At 37.0% G+C, this 21,975-nt stretch overlaps 1 protein-coding gene across 17 annotated transcripts in view; it reads right to left on the bottom strand.

Annotated features, from left to right (window-relative positions):
* Positions 1-381: 381 nt before the first annotated feature.
* KLC1 (kinesin light chain 1) overlaps positions 382-21,975 on the bottom strand; it is a 62,019-nt gene continuing 40,425 nt past the window's right edge. For 5 of the 17 annotated variants that reach the window (XM_046942590.1, XM_040701314.2, XM_015287843.4 and 2 more), the window contains 9 exons: positions 21,278-21,451; positions 21,036-21,135; positions 20,284-20,333; positions 20,127-20,194; positions 18,609-18,717; positions 15,881-16,042; positions 10,740-10,870; positions 6,156-6,222; positions 382-4,792 (listed from right to left, as the gene is read on the bottom strand). In XM_046942590.1, the coding sequence (XP_046798546.1) occupies positions 4,727-4,792; positions 6,156-6,222; positions 10,740-10,870; positions 15,881-16,042; positions 18,609-18,717; positions 20,127-20,194; positions 20,284-20,333; positions 21,036-21,135; positions 21,278-21,451 (927 nt within the window). In that variant the 3' untranslated portion in view covers positions 382-4,726. Of the gene's footprint in view, positions 4,793-6,155; positions 6,223-10,739; positions 10,871-11,580; positions 12,202-15,880; positions 16,043-18,608; positions 18,718-20,126; positions 20,195-20,283; positions 20,334-21,035; positions 21,136-21,277; positions 21,452-21,975 lie in introns of those variants that run through there. The other 12 variants (XM_040701315.2, XM_025151087.3, XM_015287844.4 and 9 more) reach the window with 5 other exon arrangements.

Raw genomic sequence — 21,975 nt, 5'->3', positions numbered from 1 at the left:
TCATCCTATTGTATTATTTGTATACATCATTACAATCCACCAACTATCTATCTATGTATATATGTTTTTAAAGCCACAGGTGGATGCAGCTGATTAATAGCAATCAGTCAACCCGCACCCCCAAACCTGCCTCTCTGGGCACTGCATTCAGAGCAGGCTACTGTACGTCCTAAGGCTCAGCAGTAATAGCTGCAGTTTCTGCCCCTTCTGTCAGTCACACTGCCCCCCCCCCCAGTCTGTGATCCAACACACTGCACGTGAGAACAGCTCTGGGGGTATGAAGACCAGACATCCCCATTGATGTGGGGAAGCATCAGCCCCCTCAGTCTGGTGGTAACGCTGCTGAAACAGACGGGCTTTAATAAATGCAGTTTAGGAACCTTCCCTTTATACAGCTTTATTCATCTTTGGATTTCACAACCGAGATTTGTTTCTATACAGAAAAAATTGAACTAATCTTTTTACACAGAAGATTTACATTCTAGAACGTGCTGAGTGTACTCCTTTTTACCCTGTGAGAGCATTTTAAATGTTTTATTTTCTCCACTTTGAAAAACTTTTAAAACAGCTTCAAATTCATCCGCAGCTCTGCAATGTATTTCAGGGGACCTTTTTCAGAAGGAACATACCGAGCTCTGGGAACAGACTGCTCTTGAGAGGGAAAAGCAGCTTAATTTGTGAGGATAAAAAATAAACACAGTGGATGTTTAGAAAACAGATGTAGTAAAACACAAAAGAATCTCATGACAAGTTTCTTGATGAAATGACAGTGAATGCTATTTGTAACAAAGGCCATTTGTTCCGGGGTAAGACAAACGGGACCTCCAAACTGGATTTCTTCCATTGCTGTAACCAACAGTAATGAGACACAGAGCAAAATGGTGCATCTTAAAGCCAGTCTTGGAAAGCTTTAAGTTTGTAATCAGGTATGAAATCCACACATCAAAAATTTATATAAAACCAAAACTATTTTCCTCAAAATGACAAATGGACATTAAAAATATTTTTTCTTCACTCCTGACCTGCACTCATCAGTGTGCTGAGCCTATCTGAATGGTTCGAAAAACATCACATGTAAATGTTCAAAATCTACCTCGAAACCACTTAGGAAAACCCCAACGTTGATACAAACATTTCTGTGTCTGTGACAGTGGAAAGTTGCTATAAGGAAGCAAAACATCACAGCATCACATCTTGTCATGTTTGTTCTCTCAGTAGAGGCTGACATAACCCAAACTGCCCTGCTCTTAGCAGCTGTCAGACAATACACTGCTACAACTGGAACTCCTCTCACAGTACTGTAAACACACTGTTGAAGCACTGCACATCTTTTACTACATATCTGCAACAGAACCACACTTTTCAAAGTTACTGGACAAATATTTCTCAAGCTTAAAACCAATTCTAATTTACTACAATTCTGGAAAGTTTGGGGGCTTTTGTTTTAAGAAAACATACAAACTCAAATGCATCCCATTGCTTTTCTATTGCTTAAGTGCTGTGCCCCGTCCTTGCAGCACTACAAGCACAGCCGTCAGAGCAGCCCCGTTACTCCTCTGAAGAGCTGATCATAACATGGTTGCATTTTACACTAAGAACTAACGATCCCAACTGAAGAACAAAGGTTGCCAGTGTTGCTGAAGACTGCTGCACAACCAGAGAGAAAGGCAACAGGCAGCTTTCTGTCCATCATTTGCATACAATTATTCCTACATGCAGCAGCCTCAGTGGGCCGCCGCAAACAGGAGAGGCATTGGCATAACCTCAGCTCCTCGTAACCTTTTTAATGAAGCTCAGCTTTATGATTCTGAGCAAGGAAACATACCAGATTAAAAACCAGCGGTACTACCACAGCTGCAGCTCTCCTGACAAGATGCCTGTCCATTCCAAAGGCCTTCGGTTTTCTGCTTCAGAGCTGTAGATTAAAATTCAGTACTGAAGACATCTAAGAATTAAACAGCTGGGTTTTTGGACTTGTACTCTAGCAGACTGCTAGCTACAACCAGAGCAGAGGAAATTCAGACAGAAAATCCTACGTAAAAGCAAACTAAGAAGCCCACCTGAAACTGCAGTGTGTGTGAGCCAGGCCATGGCAGTAGCTGATTCCCGACGGGAACACGAGGACTTCAAGTTGACTCTAAGTTTGTTTTCGCATGGTCAAAGTTCCTCTCGCACTACCAACGGCACACTGACTTATAGCTGTAAGACCTTCTCTAAGTGCTCAGCCATCATCCTTTGGGATTTAGGAAATTTGGGTTTCTTTTCTAGAAAACTATTTAAATGTAAGTATTATTGAGTATGCTGTAGCTCAAACAACTCAGATTTATCTTGCAACACACTTTAAAACATAAGAATTTAAAACATGTAAAAGCGCAGTACTGGTAAAACCAGCCACAGTAAGAGCTGTGTGCAGCCCTCAGTGAGAAAGCTCACACACTCTGGCCACGCACCGTGGAAGCTTCATGTACATTTGATCATTAACACAGTTCTGTGTTTCCATTTAAACTTTTGAGCCTGCCAAGAATTATCTTTCAATGTTGAAGACAAAAGTGTTTGAAAATATTCCATTTCTTTCAAGTAGCTCCTTACAACCAAACACAGCTGTGCCCAAATAGGTTGTTTTTTTCTTTTTAATTATTTATAAAGGAAGCTAGGCTTCTATAAACACCTCAAAGTGAAACACTTAATTCTACAGAACGCTGTTACAAGGCCCACTGAGCCACTCCTATAGCAGTAGCACCACACTGCTGTGGAACAGAGGGACTCTCCAGGGTGTTTGCAGTCAGAGCTTATCACAGGGACTGCCTATGGGCCGGGCAGTGCTGCAGTGGGAGCCGGCACAGGGCACAGCTACCCCAGCCGAGCAGCACAGGGCTCTGCACAGTGCTCAGCCTGTGTTTCTGCAGAGACCCGAACATACCGGTGGGTGCACAGAATGTATTTTGCTCTAGGGAAAAATAAGTATATATTAGATATATATATTTTTTAATATAAAAAGCTCTTTAATAAAAGATTAAAACTCAAGAGTCTACATTATATGAGTATATATTGTTAAGATAACTGAGCAACAACTTGTTCTTGCTCAAGTTCATTAATGAATTGCACTACTCTGTGCTACACTTCTACATATTAGCAGCATTGTATCTCACCATCTCTAAACTGTCCTTGTAGCAGGTGCACCACGTGCAGCTTTCTTTAGAGAGATGCTGACACGGTACCTCCTGGTAAACATAGGCGAGTGCATTACATACGCAGCGGTACGCATCAGTTACTGTAACACAGCTCAGAACCAGATGCCAAAGCAGAGGAATACTTCTAAGAAGTACTAATTCTAAAGACTCTCACAGCCTGTTCAAACACTACAACTTGTCTCTTAGCTCCTTCAGTCAGTGCTGATCCTGAATGGGTATTCCAGCTTTCCTTAAGTTTGTTCTGTGTTTTCTAACTCACAACTACGACCACAAATACATTTTTACTTTTTTTTTTTTAAACCTTTTCATCCAACTTCACACAAATAAAAGTTTTTACAAAAGATGAACAAAATCACAAGCTTTACAGAAAAGCAAAAGAAAACACTAGTGTCCATGGAATACTTAAAACTTACATACTTGGTTCCAGCAGCAGTCCTTTATACAAACAGCATACACGTAACTGTAAGTAGATTTAACACGGCTGCGTGGCCAAACAAGTTGCTTGCCACCGACGGCCATCCCGCGCTTCCACCAGGGCCCTTAAGGTTGGAGCGGTCCTTTGCTCAGCAGCTGCTCCCAGCGCAGCAGCCTGGCCTGCAGCTGCACGCTTCTGCTGGCATCAGCTATTGTGGAGAAAGGCAGCATTTGGGATGAGCACAGGGAAATGCCGAAGCACTTGGAGCATGCAGAGAATAGGGACCGAATTCCAGTGGACAAGCGAGAAAGTCAACCTGAGGCGTGGCGTTTCCCCAGGAGCAACAGCAGCTGCCCTGGGACAGATGCAGTCCAGAACTTCAGTATCTTTCCACTATACAAGACAAAGGCCAAAACATTTTCTTTTTGTCCTCATCAGCTTGAACTGTCCTATCTCCATCAATTATTGTGCCCTAAGACTTTTATCAATGGGTATCTAAGTTACGGTCACAGGAATTCCTATTCATGCTATATGTAACGTAACCCCAATCATCTCTTACAAAATGTGTTAACTCAATCTAGTGGTTAAGTAATCCATGTTTAAGTGCTGTTTTGCTAGCTAAGGTCTTTAACATTAAAATAATCAGTGGAGGGATGGACAGCCCCACCAATACAGTATGTTCTGTTCGAATGGATACAGTTATGCACACAACTTATCCTTTTCTCCAGCACTGTATATATTTACTGCTACACATTTCATTTTACCCTCATTTTCAAACATCTTTGCATTTTGGTATGCTTCAAATATGTTTGCATTTTTACAGTTGTTTGGCTGCTGTTTTACTCAGACCTCCTAAAGAAATCAATGTAATTAACACGAATGGGAGCAGTGCAATGAGCAATATATACCTATATAGTTTTCTTTTAGAAGAAAATACCCACTTATGCCATGTTTTAAATTATCCTTATTTAGAAAAGTAATAACAGCAGTCCGTTGCAAAACCAAAAGAAAAATCTACGACCTATGTGTTCCTATACATAATGATGAGGAACCAAAGCTTTGAAGATCTCAGTGCTTCTTTATTCACAAAGGAATATTAGCTAGCTTCTCTCCAAGAATCTCAATGCGCCAAATCAGTTTGACTGACACTCAGAGCTCTCGAGTCTGTCAGACAATTATTTCGTTCCTGTGTGAAGGGGGGGAAAAAAACACACAAAAAATAAATTATGCAGGTGTCCAGATAGTTCAAGCAAATAAAATTACTAACAGGAAAAAAAAACCATAAAGAACTAGAGAGAACTGACCTTGTAACGTTGTGTGGAGGGACTTGCGTACTCTAATGATCTTTTTCCCCAGCTTTCAACTACTGCTACTGCACAGATCTACTGAGATCAGCACACCCTGTGAAATCCTAACCCAGGTCCTACCCAAAGCAGGAATACCCATCTGTGGGAAGCACCACAGGTGTCTGCAGTGGGTGAACTAGAAAAGCTCACAAGAAGTTGATAGCTCATTTGTATCTTGCAGTGTGTTCACAAATAATAAATAATTCTTCTAGAAGTAGCATCAATTAAATACTAAGAATTCAGCTTAGTGGCACTCAGGACATGACAGTTTGAAACCTTAGCACTGCTGCTACAATGATTTATGCTTTATCCTGATGGATTTTTTTTTTGGCTAAAGTTCACACTATGCAAAGAGTTGCACATATTTCACACTACAAAAACCTCTGCAGTACTTTCATTGGAGATAACAACAAAACCTGTACGCCATTCAATAGCAAAATGAGAGTCACAGTTTGGGCTTTCTTGCTACTTCAGGACAAATAGCGAGGAAGATCCTCATGTGCAGTTTCATTAGTACAGAAGCAATTACATTTCCCTAAAATTAGTTACAGTTACAGCGTTAGTAAATGCACAACACTGTTTAGGATGTAGAACACTGCTAGCTTAGTTGACAATATAGGAAACAATGGCTTATTAAGGGAAAAACAGAAAATGGGAAGCGGCAATCGGGCACACCATATATAGTTAAGCTTTTGTTTTAGCAAAGCATAACACAGGTCGGACAAACTTATAGCGACTGTTCCTCTCCACCCTCAGAAATAACTGAGGTTGTGTTTAAGGAAATCTGAAAATGTACAGAGGTTAGGACAATGGGGCCTTTCTCAATAAAGATGCTGAAGAAAAAACAGTTGGAACCTAAGCTTTAGAAGCTCTTGGGTTGTTGTTTTTTTGTTTTGTTGTCTTTAAGTGTTTAAAATACATAATATTCCAGAAGTTTCATATCCATTTCAATAGCTAGACAAACCCAGAGACTGCTTGATATCGTGGAAACCAATGCTTTTTACTCAAGACTTGAGCACTTCCTTAAATACCGTTCACAAGAAGTGTTACTGAATGATGCATTAAGCATATGCTTTCGATATCTTACTCAAGTAGGATCTTGCCAATCACCAGGAGTTTGTTGTTCCATTATTTACATAATCTTTTTATCCCAAACCCTACTAATATCATCTATTTTGGTAAGAATATTGTAGGGCTTCTTACTTGGAAGTGATCTTCAGCAGCCTTGCCACCCATGTTAAGAACATTCAGAGAACTGGCACGCTTCATGCTGCAACCAGGACAGTGAACATGCAAGGATAAGCCCATCAGAATAGCTGAACACTAACAGCTCTAAAAACACAAGCATAACAATGACCAATGCACACTTAAGGGAGTTTTAACAAAGCCCCCAGAGTGATCTGAGGAATACCCTTTAAGATAATTATATGATTAAAATAGTATATTCAGTTCTAAATTATGTATGAAATCAATTACAAGCTTCTCAGAGCTTAAACACTTCAGGCAGTGGATTTAATGGCAATTCAAAATAAAATCTCAATTTTTTAAAGCACATCAAGTTAATACACTCACTTAGCACTAATTTTTAATTACCTAATCCTCATTTTCATATTTACGTAGCTTGTTATAAAAGCAAAATATTCTGATAGTCCAGGAGAAAATGGTGAAATTAATAGATTGTCATATAGGCAGCATTTAACTTGGAAAAGCTAAACCAAACTGGAGTTGAGTACTTTCTGCCTTGTCTATATCAATGTCCAGAATCTATTATTTCAAAATATGTTTTAAAATATTTTATTTTATGCATTTCAAAGTGAAGGGAAATGAGATGGCAGCTGCTGCTAAATTGGGTCATGCTTTAACAATGCTTTGAGCAGCAGAAGCAGCCCTACAATGCTGTGCTGAAAGCAACAGGTGAGGAAAAAACAACAATGGAATCACCTACACACAACCTACTGACAGGCAAAATATCACTGCATTGGCAGCAATATCTACTACCATTTGAGGTGAGGATTCATCATTTGTCCAGTGAGGTTGTGGATGCCCCATCCTTGGAGGTGTTCAAGGCCAGGCTAACAGGGCTTTGAGCAACCTGCCCTAGTGCTTACAGCAGGGGGTTGGAACTAGATGATCTTAAAGGTCCTTGAAGGTCCTTTCCAACCCAAATGTTGAGAAATGTAGACATAATCTACATGTACAACATTCAACAAAAATACAAAAAAAACAGATGACAGAACTAAGCCGCTGTCCTGCAGCACTACCTACACCTTTGCTATGGGCCTGACAAAGCTTCCCAGGCCTCCCAATCACATGGAGAGGTTCATCCATACACTTCACATCAGACTTAATCAGATTGTCTTTCTACTGAAGACTACCAACAGTCAAAGGGAAGCATGTGGTTTAAATGCTTTCGTAAAGCAAAGGCTAAGCAGCATAATGAACCAAAACACTGACGAACACAGGCAACAGATGCTGTACAACACAGACCTACTGGGTTTTTTTCCTAGCATTTCAAAAGCACACACAATTTAAAATATTTGACATGAGTGTTAGCAACAACAAAGCAAAGACTCATGCATGGTATACGCCTTTCCTTTCCTCAAGGAAACATGTACAACAGAGTTATAAATGGAAGGCAAAGCCAGTTAATCAATAAAACACATATCACATAAAATCCTCGTGAAAAAAGAGTGCAAAGCTTTATGGAAAACTTGCCAGGGAAAGAAGTAATTCCACTGGTACAATTTTTAGGCCCTTGCTGAAGAATACATTAATAAAAACAAAAAGCCCACTTTGTTTTTAATCTCTCATTAGATACTTCTGTTTTGTTTTTAGAAATCAAGCACTTTATGAAGAATTAACCTTTAATTAAGAAATACATTAGAACTTCAGTTGGCAAATGCTTTCTCTCCATGTTAGAAATTTGGTTGCCTGATTAGCAAGGACATGCGTGGTTTTCTTTCTGCTGAACATTTAACAGCAGCAAAAGCTTTTCTTACTTTAAATCACAAAATCTTAACTGTCCTGCTCTATGATCCACATTTTGTAAGTAGGAAAAAAAGTCAAACCTAACACCACAAAAACAAGGCTAAACTACTGCAGAATTGAATTCTGAAATACAATGAAAACTGATACTATGCTTCTGATGCTGCATCTTTCAATGAAAGAGTTCTTAGGAAGCCTGTTCTTAGTTTTCTATCTTTAAATAATGCAGAAGGCTTTTTGACAGTAATTTCCTTGATACATTTTCCACTTTATTTTTCTTTCTGTATCTTGTAAGCAGCAAGATGAAAACTCTTTCTCTCATGGTGTGATATTCAAGTATTTCTCTCTGAGCATTTCTCACTTAGAATCAGACTAGCACTGACAATTACTATTTACAGAAGCACACTACAAGCATCAGGTGTAAATAAACTTCAGATTGAAGTTGAAGGACATGGTTTAGTGGGAAGTATCAGTGATAGGTGGATGGTTGGACTGGATGATCTTGGAGGTCTCTTCCAACCTTGGAGATTATATGATCCTAATCTTCAGAGGCACTAGCAGCAAATGCAGAGGTAATGGTGATAAGGAGGGAGGTACCTATGTCTTCTATCTAGAGCGGCTGACTTGGCAAAATTGACTTCTATGTATGCAATATCAGTATTGAAATATTTAGTGTATAATGAGAAGTCAAAATGGTTGGCATTATAAAAACTTAATATCCCTTTCATTAAACTCAGAAAAAGCGTATTTAACTCAACTTCAAGTTTCTTCAGAAAACAAGATTCAACTCTCTTCTTACAGTATCTATACTTAATGATCTACAATGTTGGTGTTTAATACCAGGCAACTTTTAGCTAATTTTAATAACATATGCAAGTATAAATTAAGATTTAAGAGGTTCTGTATCTCACACGGACTCAAATTCTAATATTTGTCAACACACTCAACATGCAAACCTACATGAAAGTCTGCCAGTGCAACATGTTGATTACAAGTTTTAAGAACACTATTCTTTGAGTACTACACTAACATCTAAAACCAAGAATATTTTGTCAGAAAGGAAAAGCAAGGAATATATTGCCATCTTTCCAAATTCATTTCCTATCAATGTCTCTATCCGAGGTGATAGAAAACCTAAAGTATAATTAGCATTAAGGTGGGTAGACCACTTTTTCACTGGTCAAATAATGTTACAGAAGTGCAGACAATAGAAAAGGAGAACAGTTTTTTCAGGATGCTGCAAAGCCAAATATCTTCAGCTATGCTTAACTCTAATTTTCTGTACCGGTCATCAGGTAGTTACTTCAACTGCATAAAGTTAGCTCTCTAATACAAAGAACAAAGAAAAAATTTTGTCTTTTAAGAATCTGAAAAGAAAATGCAAGATTAGGTCTGAATTTATACTTATATTGATAAAGAATACACCTGCACTACAATGTATGAACTTTAGGTAGAAATAAGGAATGCCAAGCAAGGTATAGAAACACTAATACTTAAATCAAGGAAATTCCTTTTATTCTTTTCTGTCTTACCTCTGCATGTTGCCCCTAACCCATTTCACATTTGTATACTTCCTCTTCCTAATTACGTGTTTTTCACAATTTATTCCCAACGTATCATCACAGAGGCAGTTCTCAATTATGCATCAGTAAATACAAAGGGAGTTGGGACCTTGGAATTTGATTCAGTGCCTTCAAACTAAGTCTGTGACAGCTCAGAGTGAAATGTCAATTACAAATTTGGAAAATCAGATCAGGTTGAAGTTCAAGCAGGTATGTGAGGAAGAGAATTAGACTGATGAACAATCACACATCTTTGTGTATACTGAAGCTGTGCACAATGTTTTAGAGCCATATAAAAACAGTAAGGCGAAACTTCACTGGGGGCACTAACAAAACACACTGAGAATCTGCCTACAGATCGCTGTCTCAGATACGACCATCATCACCTGCTTTATTACTCACAGATCCAGTCACTCTACCAGAAGTGAATCCAAGCTTTCTAACTGTTTTGTAACAGTTAAAATTCACTTTGGCAAAGAATTTTCTATCAACTGAGTGATTTCCAGAGCAAAGGAAAACTGAAAGCCCTTATTTATCAAGAAAACAGGAGTACTACATTTTTAACATTTAAACATGTCTACAGCAGCCAGAAAATTATGAATACTTATGTGTTTACTAGAAATATACACAAATCCAAATCCTTAATCATACTGTAACAAAGAAAGTTTTAAAAGTCTTAATGTCACTGACTTCACTTTGGTTAAAATGCTCATGAGATGCACCAATAGGTTCAAGTTTTTCCAACATTCTCCTCTGCTCTGACTGAGAAGGGCTCAAGTCAGTAACTTACTTATGCACAGAGCAATGTATAGATATATTAAGCTGCAGTAACGATAGCTTACTGTATTCTAGCTTTACTATCCTTTATTTATCACCGTGCGAAAAGGAAAATTTTGTGGTTTACTGACACTGACCAATAATTCTAAGAGGTCTTTTTGTTCAAGTGGCTAAAGCATCAAAAAGAAAAAAGATGCTTAAAAACTGAGTTAACTCTCAAAAGCAAATATAATTCCTCAGATGTTCAAGAGCTTCAATTATACGCTTTTAGGCAATTTTATTATATGCTTTATGCAATTAATTCTTAAGAAAAGATTTTCTATTTTATTTTTCTTTATGATGTTATTCTACGTGACATGCAGTTAGCTAAGCAGAGAAGAAAACGCTGTCCTAGGTACTGCGCTAGACTACAGCAGGGGCACAGAACAAGGGCACACCAGCACAGCTAAGAAGAGATAATTACCCTGGATTCTTGGGTTCACTGTCTCGTGAACTTCCTCCCTTCAGCTTTCTAACCAGCTTCTCGCTGCTGCGTCTAATGGAAGCTCGAAGTTTGCTAAAGGAACCACTGCGTTTTAAAGATCCAGTGCCATCCTGAAAAAAATTGAACAGATGTGAAACTGCGAGAGTCCGCAGCCCTCCCCACAACCTGGATCCAAAATGTTTATTGCTATAAATATTGATGTGGTACAATTACGTAAGTACAGAATACTACAGAGCTACAACTTTACCAATCCAAATTGGTTTCTTCCATCAAACTGTACCAAACATTTCTAAAATGTGAAGACATGCTCAAGTGATGATTCATAATAATTAGAAAAAAGTCACCACAATATGTCAAACCATTCACCGTCACCATGGTACCATTTCACAAGAGCACACTGTGTTCAGCAGAGTACGAGCCCCAAGCAAAAGCATTCCAGTCTAGGAAAAAACTGTTTTATTTTTTTTTTCTAAACATCTACATTATTTGCAAACATGTTCAGTTAATTCTAACATCACTGATCAGAGACACTTACGGTTAAATTCCTGTGCATCATTTTAACTCTCACCAAGGCAAATGTAAAACACATCAAAAATGCATTTTCTATACATTGCATTCATGTTTTACACTGCTGTGCTCATCAAAAGCTTCCAGCCGAGCACAATTTTATTTTTTAATGTTTTACTCTTAAAAAAAAAAACAAAACAGTTTAGTGAGATTAGAAGTGACCACTTCCTACTTCAGAGATACCCTATGTGACTATGAGAGGAAGAGTTGTAGAAGAAAGCAAAGTGCTATTAAGCAGACAAAGACAGACACCTGAGTTGGAGTGAGTTTATTAGAAGTTAGAAAGACAAATACACAAATCACTGAACACCAAGATTAGTAGAGAAAAGCATATTTGCCAAAATTTCACACGAAGACTAAACAGCAATGCTACTTTAGAATAATCATATGTGAAGACATCCAGAGTTCCATACTGGTGTTAACCATGTAATAGGTCTCTAAATACATTTTAAAGCACTTGGAGAACATGCCTTACTTTTAAGGGTTTGGGTTTTTTTCCTCCTGTAAAGATCACCATCATGCCATTTCAATAATATCTTGTGTGATACTTTTAACTACCTTTTTTCCATAGTGAACAGCTACTTATAAAGTTCATTGTTAATTCTTTACTAATGTATTACACAGCAAATGGTTGTAATAACATTTTGTATGACTAGATACATATTTGGCAAAGCTACACGTGTACAGAAATAGAAACCAAAAAGACACCAGCACTGAAGGAATGGCCAGTTTACAGGGAAGTGTAGCTCTGACAAGAATCTTAGGGGGTTTGCTAAAACACAGCAGTCAGTACTGGAGAGAGAAGTTAAAGCTTGAAGATGGTGCACGCCCTTCATGCAGGAGACAGTATAAGAATCACAAAAGGCATCTAGGCCTGTCAGAAACGGAGAGAGAAAAACTGAATGAAACTGTTGGGAAAAATTCAACAGTTTTCAATTTTTTACAGTTATGCTTACAGTATTTCTAGGTCACGCTCAAAACACTTTCTTCTTTTTTTTGTTAACAGAGAAAGTTCTCAGTCTGCATTGAAGTACAGAGTGCAGGCCTTCACAATCACCAGAACGTAGAAGTGCATTTACACTTTGGCCTATATCACTAATATGCAACATGTAAATGAGCATGAATGACGCTGTGCTTTTTTTAAGCTAGAATTGCTACAAAATACGCACCTTTAAGAAGGGACAGCTTTAAACATTACATTTTGTAAACAAATAAAGGATCTTTTTAGCTGATAAGTGCAAAAAAAAAAAAAGGGGGGGGGGGATAAAACCAGAAGGCAACAGAGCAAGGTGCATTCATTTCAGCTTTAACTTCTGTCAGGAATTTTCCTCAAACAAAACTGAAAGAAGAAAGGTTTTTCCCCAACCTCCAGACAAAACTCTGCTCACTCTTTTAAGAAATTAGAATCCACCTGAGCTGTCAATTCAGTCTCACAAGTGGCAACTGGAACTACACAGTAATTACAACGACTCTTGGAAATGGCAAGTTGTCTCTCTACAAAGTGATCGGAAGATCCCAATCTAACCAAAGAGTATGCGTGGTTCATTCTAAATTGAATCCCTTTTTCACTGTTTTACACATATACTTCTGTTTGGTAGGATTTAATAAATTTACGTTGAAAATTCCAGTTAGAAGTTTTGGATCAATGGAAAAGGTAATTATTCCTATGTTCTTAAATTACTGATTTTGTAGTAGTTGTAATGATCCAGACAACAAAGGCAATACAAATTTGGTAGGTACAGGGACTTTTATTATTCTAACTCACACATTCAGAATAAGCAAGCTTTTGGGTACTTCAAATCTGAAATAAAAGCATCAAGCTTTGAAGTTACACATTTTCTGTAGGACTAACAAAACACCTCAAATCAGGAGTTTAGGCTAAAAAATTCCTAAATCCAGTGCAAGCAAAAACAACAAAAACCCACAGAGATATCAATTTCTGTGGCAGAAGTTTTATTGCCAATTTTTTCTTTCAGGTAATAACTGGTAGTGAAATTTATTGCTTTCATTTCACACAGTGAAGTGGACTTGTGTTCTCAAAAGCCTGTCTTTTTGAAGTTTATGGGTTAGAGTAATAAAAGATATTTCCACCCACTGAAAACATGACCTTAATCTCTCTCATACTATGAAGACTTTGAGCTGTCCTCCAACTGGCTGCAAAACCAGTTGACAAACATTGCAGTCACATGTACTCACTGCCATTTTCTTAAAAGTCATGCAAGAGTGCATAACATTATTTTCTTCTTAAGAAAGTGACAGGGACATAAGAAGATGGAAATATACTCAGCGGTAAGAATCTTGAGGTAGAAAAGCAAATCTAAAATGATTCTAAGGGTAACTCTCCAGATTTCTACTTTCTAGTTTTTTTAAGACAAAGTATTTCACTGAATTTTTAAGTGTCTTCCGTTCACTTGGACTTCGTAAGTAACACGTAAACATGCACTGCACAACCTTATTTGGCATGTTTGTTTTAATTGTTCATGGCAGATTTATATAAACAGACATTTCAGTTCTTTCTGTATGAATTTGTTGCATTACAGTAAAGCATACAGTGCTTACTAGGAATTACATTACGGAACTCACTTAAATACAATAAAAATTTTCTGTTGGGAGAGCATATTGAAGTTTGATGCTCTACAGACTCCATCTATTCTTTCTGGCAGCCAAGGGCATGAGTCAGCTTGAGCACCTCAGAAGAATTTAAATGGAAAAGGCAGGCCTTATTTTGAGGTCTCATCTGCCTGATAAAAATATTATAAAATTATACCTTGTGAAACAGAATGTTTTGTCTGGAGGAAACACACGAGGATAAATAAAACTACACAGTATACGTACAGGGAAGAACAGCACTGAGATAGAAACACTAGCAGGGTAGAGGGAGAGAGAGTTGCCCACTTTATGTAAAACATGTAATATAAGATTTCTTAAGAGGAAAAAAAAACTGTAAAAAAAAAAGATCACAATGAAGCAATGCCACTTCAACACACTAAAAAAAATGAGAAGTTTGCCTTGAGAGGTCAAAATTTAGTTTTTCAGATACAGATTTTGTCACTGAGTTTCATTCAAATATTGACCTAGAAATACTGTCTGTTGTTTTACCAGAAGGCTCATTCATTCCAAAACCTGCATGCTTGTTTAATTAATGTCAATAACAGAAAGAAGTTTCATCCATTTAGAACTTATAGTCATGCAAAGTACAGCAGAAATTAAGGGAGGAGTACAGTACACAGTTCTAGCAATGAATGGGCAAAATTAGAGTTAAAAAAAAGAAAAAAGAGTTATCCAACCTTACTTTGAGTTTATTAATGATGCAGTATTATTCACAACAGATGCTGATTGACTGTCTTGGCACTGAGAACACCAATGCCAAGAAAACAAGAATGAGACAAAAATCAAAAGACAGAAAGTATGTTCTCCTTAGAAACTAAAGCAGAAAGTTTCATGAAGGTTTCTTTGGACCTGTAAGGTTTTTAACGTGTGGCTTTAAACAAACAAACAAACATTGCTACTGTAAGATACTGTCTTCAGAAGACTCATATTGCAAAGTAGGCTACTTCCCCTCTCACAAAGCAAAAGCACACAAGCACATCACTTTTACAAATTAACAAAGTATTTTCAGCAGAACTAAAGTCAGGAGTTAGTTATCAATGCAATAGATATCCTATTGCTAACAGTGGGTAAAGCATGGGAAGGCTGGTGACAGAAGCAAACAAGTTCATAGATCAGATCTATTAACTGGAAGGTTGCTCTGACTTGGAAAAAAAGCAAAACAATGGTAAAAACATGCATACGTGAACGTACCATACATGTAGTTTTACTTTGTGACACTCTGTGTAGCACAGTGAGGCCAATACATGGGAAACAAATAAGAACAAGCTCCGACTCCAAACAAATTTTAGTATTTGAAAGCAATATTAATATTTTGTTTAAGAAATGTGAAATTATTGTCAGGCTTTTGGGATGGCACTGCATATTAAGGCAGATTGTGCAACAGCTTGTAAAGGTAGGCTGTTTCCTCTAACAACCTGTGAGGTGGAGATTGGTATTATTTTACTAATCAATTTACTTTAAGGCCTCTAATAGTTAGCAAATTTTTTTATTCCAACAGATACAGTAATTTTAAATAAACATATAAAATATAGGAAAACACGACATAAACAAGACAAAACTAAAAGCAAAAGTTAATTGCCAGAATGTTCCTACCAGTGAAAAGAAACCACTGAAAAGTAATTAAACACCAGACCATAACCAGGACACTCAATCAGCATTAAAACATCTCAGGGTTAAATACAACTGCTCAGGATTCTTGAAGAAATTTCAGCATTCAAGACCACAATGAAATGGATACTTTAGAATTTCAAAACATTTTTTTAATGTTATCTTATGAAAAATGAGGTATTATTCTTTATTTCTTAATCAATTCTGGATAATTACAAAATAAAGTCAATTAACCATGAACCAGTGACAACTCAATTGGCTGGTGAATGGATAGCTGTATTTGTTACGGCAGTAATTTATCTAGGCTACTTTTTTAAACTGTGTACTGTACTTACCCCATTCCATTCTACGCTCATACTCACTTCCTCGCCTCCATCAGGACCACTCTCGTACTTTACCACATCAACATTGAGACTTTCTCGGCTTCGCCTTTTTTCTATGCTCTCAGGGTCATTGAGCACTTCAGCAACTCTCTGTTTATGAACATTGTCAAGACCCTGAGAATTAGATAAAACAGAATAAGCTTTAATGATATGCTGTAGTCATTTAAAACTTACACAATAACTGTGTAAACAAAGAACCCAAACATGGTAATTCATCGTCTTTTGCTTTCAAAGGACAATCAAGACTAACTGTCCTTTACTGCAGGCATCAACACAGCACAGAGTGGACAGCTAGTCTGGTAGGCTGGGCATTCAGCAACGTGCCATTCTTTTCTTCCTTTCCATCATTTGTCAAAGCCGCCTGGTATTAACATCACTTACCTGAAGCCATTTGGCCATCAGATTAATATTTAGGAATTTACAGATCATGAACAGTCAATACATTTCTCAGTCTTCCCCCTATCAAATGTAGTGTTCATCTTCCTCTGGAAAGAACATTACAGGGGTCTGAACACCTAATCCCCATACACAGTCTGTTTTATTTGTAATACTGATATATTACACAATACAGAAATAGAATTCATCCTTTAGAAAGAAATAACATAGAATTTAAGCTTATAGTAGGCAGAGAATGTAGTCAATAAAATATGTTTACCTGTTGTTAAAGAATGCCCATCAATTTACCAAATAATCTTTTAAATATCTTTAAGTGATACCTTCTATGAAAATCCTGCATTGAAAGTAAAGGCAAAAACCTTTAACAAAGGAACTAGAATAAAAACAAAGCTCAAATCGTATTCAGGTTCATCTTTCTTTATAATAAACCTACTCCACATCATAAATAATATCTGCTGGCAGGAAGATATCACCCAAAATGAATACTTCACATACAAGAAAATATTTCACACCTTTCACTTTGCAGCGTTAGCAACAAATGAAGTAGGGCATCTTCTAGGGCAAATCCATGAAGTCCAGCACAATGTGAGAGGAACACTAAAACCATACAGAAATCCCATCTATTTTATTTTTTACACTGTTACTGCAAATGACACATGCATGAGGGAGAAGAAAACCATGAAGAATTGATCCTTTTCCACACCTGCGAAAAAAGTAACTCTGCTTCTAGCTCAAAAGGGGAAATGCATTAACCCTGTCTGCCCTTTAACAGACCTAAAATAAAAAAGCAGTGTTAAACGCTGATAGGATGACAGCAGTGTTTCCTACTTGTGCAGAACTAGTGCTGTGTGTAATGAGATATTTTAGAGTACGACACTGTATGTGGTACATTACACACTAATGAAAACCTGAAAAAGCTTAGAAAAGAAATAGCAGCAGGCTCAAATGGAAAATTAAGTCCAGGAACAGTTTTTCCAATGGTTTGGACAAGCCAGAAGTGGGCTGATTTAACAGACACCAAAAGAGGAGGATTTTGCTCACAGAGAAGTCTATCCTTAATTCCCAAATAATCAATTCTAGGTTTTACCACACACACAAGCTTAAAAAACCTAAAAACGAAACTATATACAATAAAAGCAAGTTATTTTTTTCCAGTTTTGCTACTATTATATTATGCTGATTTGCCTTTACATCCATTAACATTAAAACATTACACAACATGACAACAGTAACAATATATTTGCTTTGGTTGGTAATAAGATGCAAAACATTTTATTTTCAAAACATATTTAAATGACAAACGCACCAAAAATGAACCATTAAATATATATAGCAAACTTCATTTTACTGAGGATAACTCCTTCACCTTTGAATTTCCCCTGATGAAAAAGTTTTCTCCCACGTTTGTTCATACATTTCTCTTACCGGTTTCATTCCACTTGTTAGGCAAGCACTTGCTAGTCTTCCATCAGCTAGTTTTGTTGAAGAGCGAACTTATCTCACCTTATATCAAAGAACTATTGCTAAACTTGCTAGAAGAGCACGAGTTTTATTTGCTCTATCACTTCTCCAGAAGTCAGCTTGTGCAATACACCGAACACTGAAGAATTTTATTCAGAATGCTACTACAAATGCGTATAAGCAATTGAATAAATGATAAACAATCAAATAAGATATAGTACATTATCTAAGTTAGTTTACTTGAACTAAGAACTTGAATTTAGAATTTTAGATGATGGCATAAAAAACCACTTCTGAAAAATACAAGTCTTATTTACTATTCCACAAAAACAAAATTAAAATGGAACTATACAAGTTACCTTTTTATTCATTAAGATTTTCTTGTTTTTTGTTTTCCATCTTAACACTGACCAATAAGCCTTCTTTGCTTGTCCAGTCTTATGTACTTTTGTAAAAGACATTGCATGACATCCCTCAGAAAGAAAGGAAAAAACAAAAGCACACTCTCCCACTAAGACTGTGGAAAAATGAAGTTACTTTAACAGATTAGAGAGCAGAGACAGCATTGAAAGAAATGCAGTAGTATCCCTCAATCTCTAATATTTATCCCATCAGCTTGCAAAACTAACAGAAACAGCATCTAATAAATTTGTAACAACATTCTCAAAGTTAGAGCCAAGCAGTTGTAATTCAAGGAGGACACCAGGCAACAGACAGCAAATAGCTAAATGTTTATATATTCTGAATAGAGGATAGGCACGAAAGTTGAAAATCTGCATGACCATAATGCAGAGATAACATTAAGGCAAATTTTCGTACTTGCCTGTTTACGAGATCTCATTGCTGCCTCTTCTAATGTTTCAGCAGCTTCAAATTTGCCTTGTCGTCTGTAAAGTGCCCCAAGGTTCTTCAATGTAGTTGTTACTGTCGGACTAATAAAAAAAATATATACATATATATATACACACTATATACACTTCTCTCAAAGAGTGGTCAGGCAAGAGTGGTCAGGCACTGGAATGGCCTGCCCACGGAGGTGGTGAAGTCGCCATCCCTGGCAATGTTCAAGAGGTGTCTGGGTGAAAAGCTACGATATGGTTTAGTGGCTTGTGGTAACAATGGTGATGGGAGGATGGTTGGACTAGATGATCCTGTAGGTCCTTTCCAACCTTGTGATTCTATCATTAGATTCTTCTCAATTCACAAACTAATAAAAAATGAATTAATACAATATAATCTTTTTCTAATTACTAAGAGTCTTGAAATATACTATACCTTATTACGCATACGTGAAAAAACTGTTACACCCCCTCAAACTGCACAAACATCTCATGCTATCATTAGTCAGCATCCTTGAACCTGAATGTTAGTAACAAGTCTCTGAATATACCCATGAGAAAACTTAAGTTTCTCAGATGCATCTCAAGAGGCAAAAATTTAGCTCAGTTCTAGTGCATCCGACTGAGTAATTCTAAAGCATCCAGATAATGTGCTTACTCGGGCATAGACGGACTGTTACTGTAGCACCACACATTAGTCACAAAACAGAATCACAGTACAGTTGGAAGGGACCTATGAAGATCACCTAGTCCAACTCTAATTTAACAACTCCTTCCATCAGCTTTTACTTAACTACTTTCAGTTTCTGTGCTAAACTTGAACAACAGAACAGAGGGAAAATAAAAAAAACACACATTCCACTAGCAAATCTGACTCCTGAGACATTCTTGATTCAATGATGCAATGAGAATTAGCTCAGTCACAGTATTGTTGCTTGAAGGTTTGCTCCAGTAACAGCAGAAAAAGAAATTCCTCATGCCTTAGAATGAAATTAAAACAAAGCATGCATGCAAAGCAAGTATGATGCAAGCTGATATTCCTGTTTCTCTTCTTCCAAGATAAGATGCATGTTCTCATTCACACAAGATTAACATTCTTCGGGCTTTAGAAACTCAAATAACGCTTAAGTGTAGCAGTTTTAACTTCGCTTTCTTGTGCCAAACAGAAACTCAAGGCCCAGGTTTTTGCACAGTCTCTTTTTCACTCCTGACCTTCTCTACAGGTTTGCTGGGGCAGGGAGAGCACGCACGCGAACCAAAAGTATAAAAAGAAAAGTGACCTACACTAGATCTCATCAGCCTACATTAAAAGCAGCCTCAGGATTGCAAACTGCTACCATCCGCACTCCTGAAAGCCAGCCTTAGGCCTGAGTATCTAATACTGTAGTTCTTGTTGCCCTAAGCAAGTTGCTCATTTGTTTTCATTTTAAAACATGCTTTAGTCTGACATTTCTGGATACTGTCTGTTGCCACATGGTCTGTCCAAGAAAGGAAATACTCACCTATCAACTTTGCAAGCTTTGTACCAGCCACCATATTCTCCAAAAGATGTGCCATCTTTTTGCTTTCCCTAAAAACAAAAGTAACATTAAAGAAAAATATCTCATTTGTAACTAAAATAATAAAAGCTCCAAAAAAGACTTATGACAGTGGCCTTACTTTGCACTCTTCCCTCTCTTCCGCATGCATCCAAATAGGCTTATTTTCATCTAATGAAACAGAAGAAAATATTTTATAGAAGTACAAAGCTACAAAGTGTTCACTGCAATATTTTAACCCTTCTGAAATTAGGCTAAGAACCATAGAAAGAAGCACCAGATGAATGAAACATTTTTAAATTGTTTTACAAATTCTGTCTTTTTTTCTGATCTGAACTTGGAAACAGTTACTTCCAAGAAGCTTTGAAGTCAGTATGTACTGCCATCTATTTATCGTGTACCTTGTTGCATGCTAGCAAGCATGCATTTATTTCTTTCACCATAATGATTATTTTGACTTCTACTAAGAGACACACATGCTACTGTCACAGAATGCAATAAAAATTCTGTGATTTATAGTTGAATAAATGGATTTAACTTCAATGTACAGCATAACGTGTACAGTGTGCAACATCCTTAAATAATATAAAATATAATTGTGCCAGAAATACGATGCAAAGGATATAAACCTAACCAAGGCTCCCTCATTGAAGAAACGTTCAATTTGAATTAAATGTTACTGCTGTATCCACTAAACACCTTGTTACACTGGATTTTATAGTACTTTAATGCATCTGCTATCTCACTTCTCAGATCTGCTTCAAGCAGACAATTCTAATCAGGATAAGATCAGCCTCCAACAGATTTTCCTTCTACTACTTTCCTACTACAAAAATTAAACATACTTTGAAGTCTAAGGACTAAGTTTCTTACCATCTACAGAGCCAAATTCCCGTTCATGAGCACGAGTAAGAATCTCTTTGTACAAAGTTTCCGCTTGCTTAAATTTGCCCTGTTTTAGATAGCAGGATGCCTAAAAAGAAAACACCCCCCAAAAGACAACATTTTTTTAAATTTTGTTTGAGAAACAATACAGTAAATACATTCTGAATAATGTACTGAATACATTCACGAGAAAATTTTACTTTTCTTAGATTTACTTATAAAAGCCTTACCAGGTTATTCTTTGTTTTCGCAACATTTGGATCATCTGGTCCCAGCTTAGTTTGGTAAATTTCCAGTGCTCTCTGATAGTAATATTCTACCTCCTCATATTTACCCTGGTTCTGGCATAGTAAAGCCAAGTTATTTAACTGTTTGGCAACATCAGGGTGATCTTTCCCCAGGACCTGAAAAAGAAATATCTCATATTAAATAATTTTCCAGTAATCATAACAGGGTTTAGAAATGCATCGTGTAAAAACAGCCCATTGGTATTGATTCCTCAGAAATTTCAACATGAAGATGATGAAAGAGAACTTTGCAAGAGAAGGATATGATAATTACTCAATGATACTACAAATTCAAAAGGCTGTAGAGAAACTTCTAACAGGCATATTTTAAATCATATAATTACATTAAAAGCAGCGTATTATCCAGATAAGCCTGACGATGCAGACATTCGGTCACATGGACCATGAAAAATATCCACATACTCCTAGAATAATCAATTTAAAAGTTTTAAATAAGTTCCCTGTTTAATTCCAGTGCTCTTGCCAAATCAAAGATCCCTTATGAAACAAGAGGGGAAATAAAGGTAGAGAAGGTTTATTACAAAATACAGAATTTGGAATACACCCACAGTGCTGCAACAGTTCTGTAGGAATTTAACATTGTTTTACATTTCAGACATTGCTAACTACTGTGATTGGCC

The sequence above is a fragment of the Gallus gallus genome, chromosome 5, assembly GCF_016699485.2.
Source record: "Gallus gallus isolate bGalGal1 chromosome 5, bGalGal1.mat.broiler.GRCg7b, whole genome shotgun sequence".
In the NCBI taxonomy this organism is placed as follows: Eukaryota; Metazoa; Chordata; class Aves; order Galliformes; family Phasianidae; genus Gallus; species Gallus gallus.
Note: the sequence above shows the minus strand (reverse complement) of the source record. Positions and strands in the feature narration are given on the sequence as shown.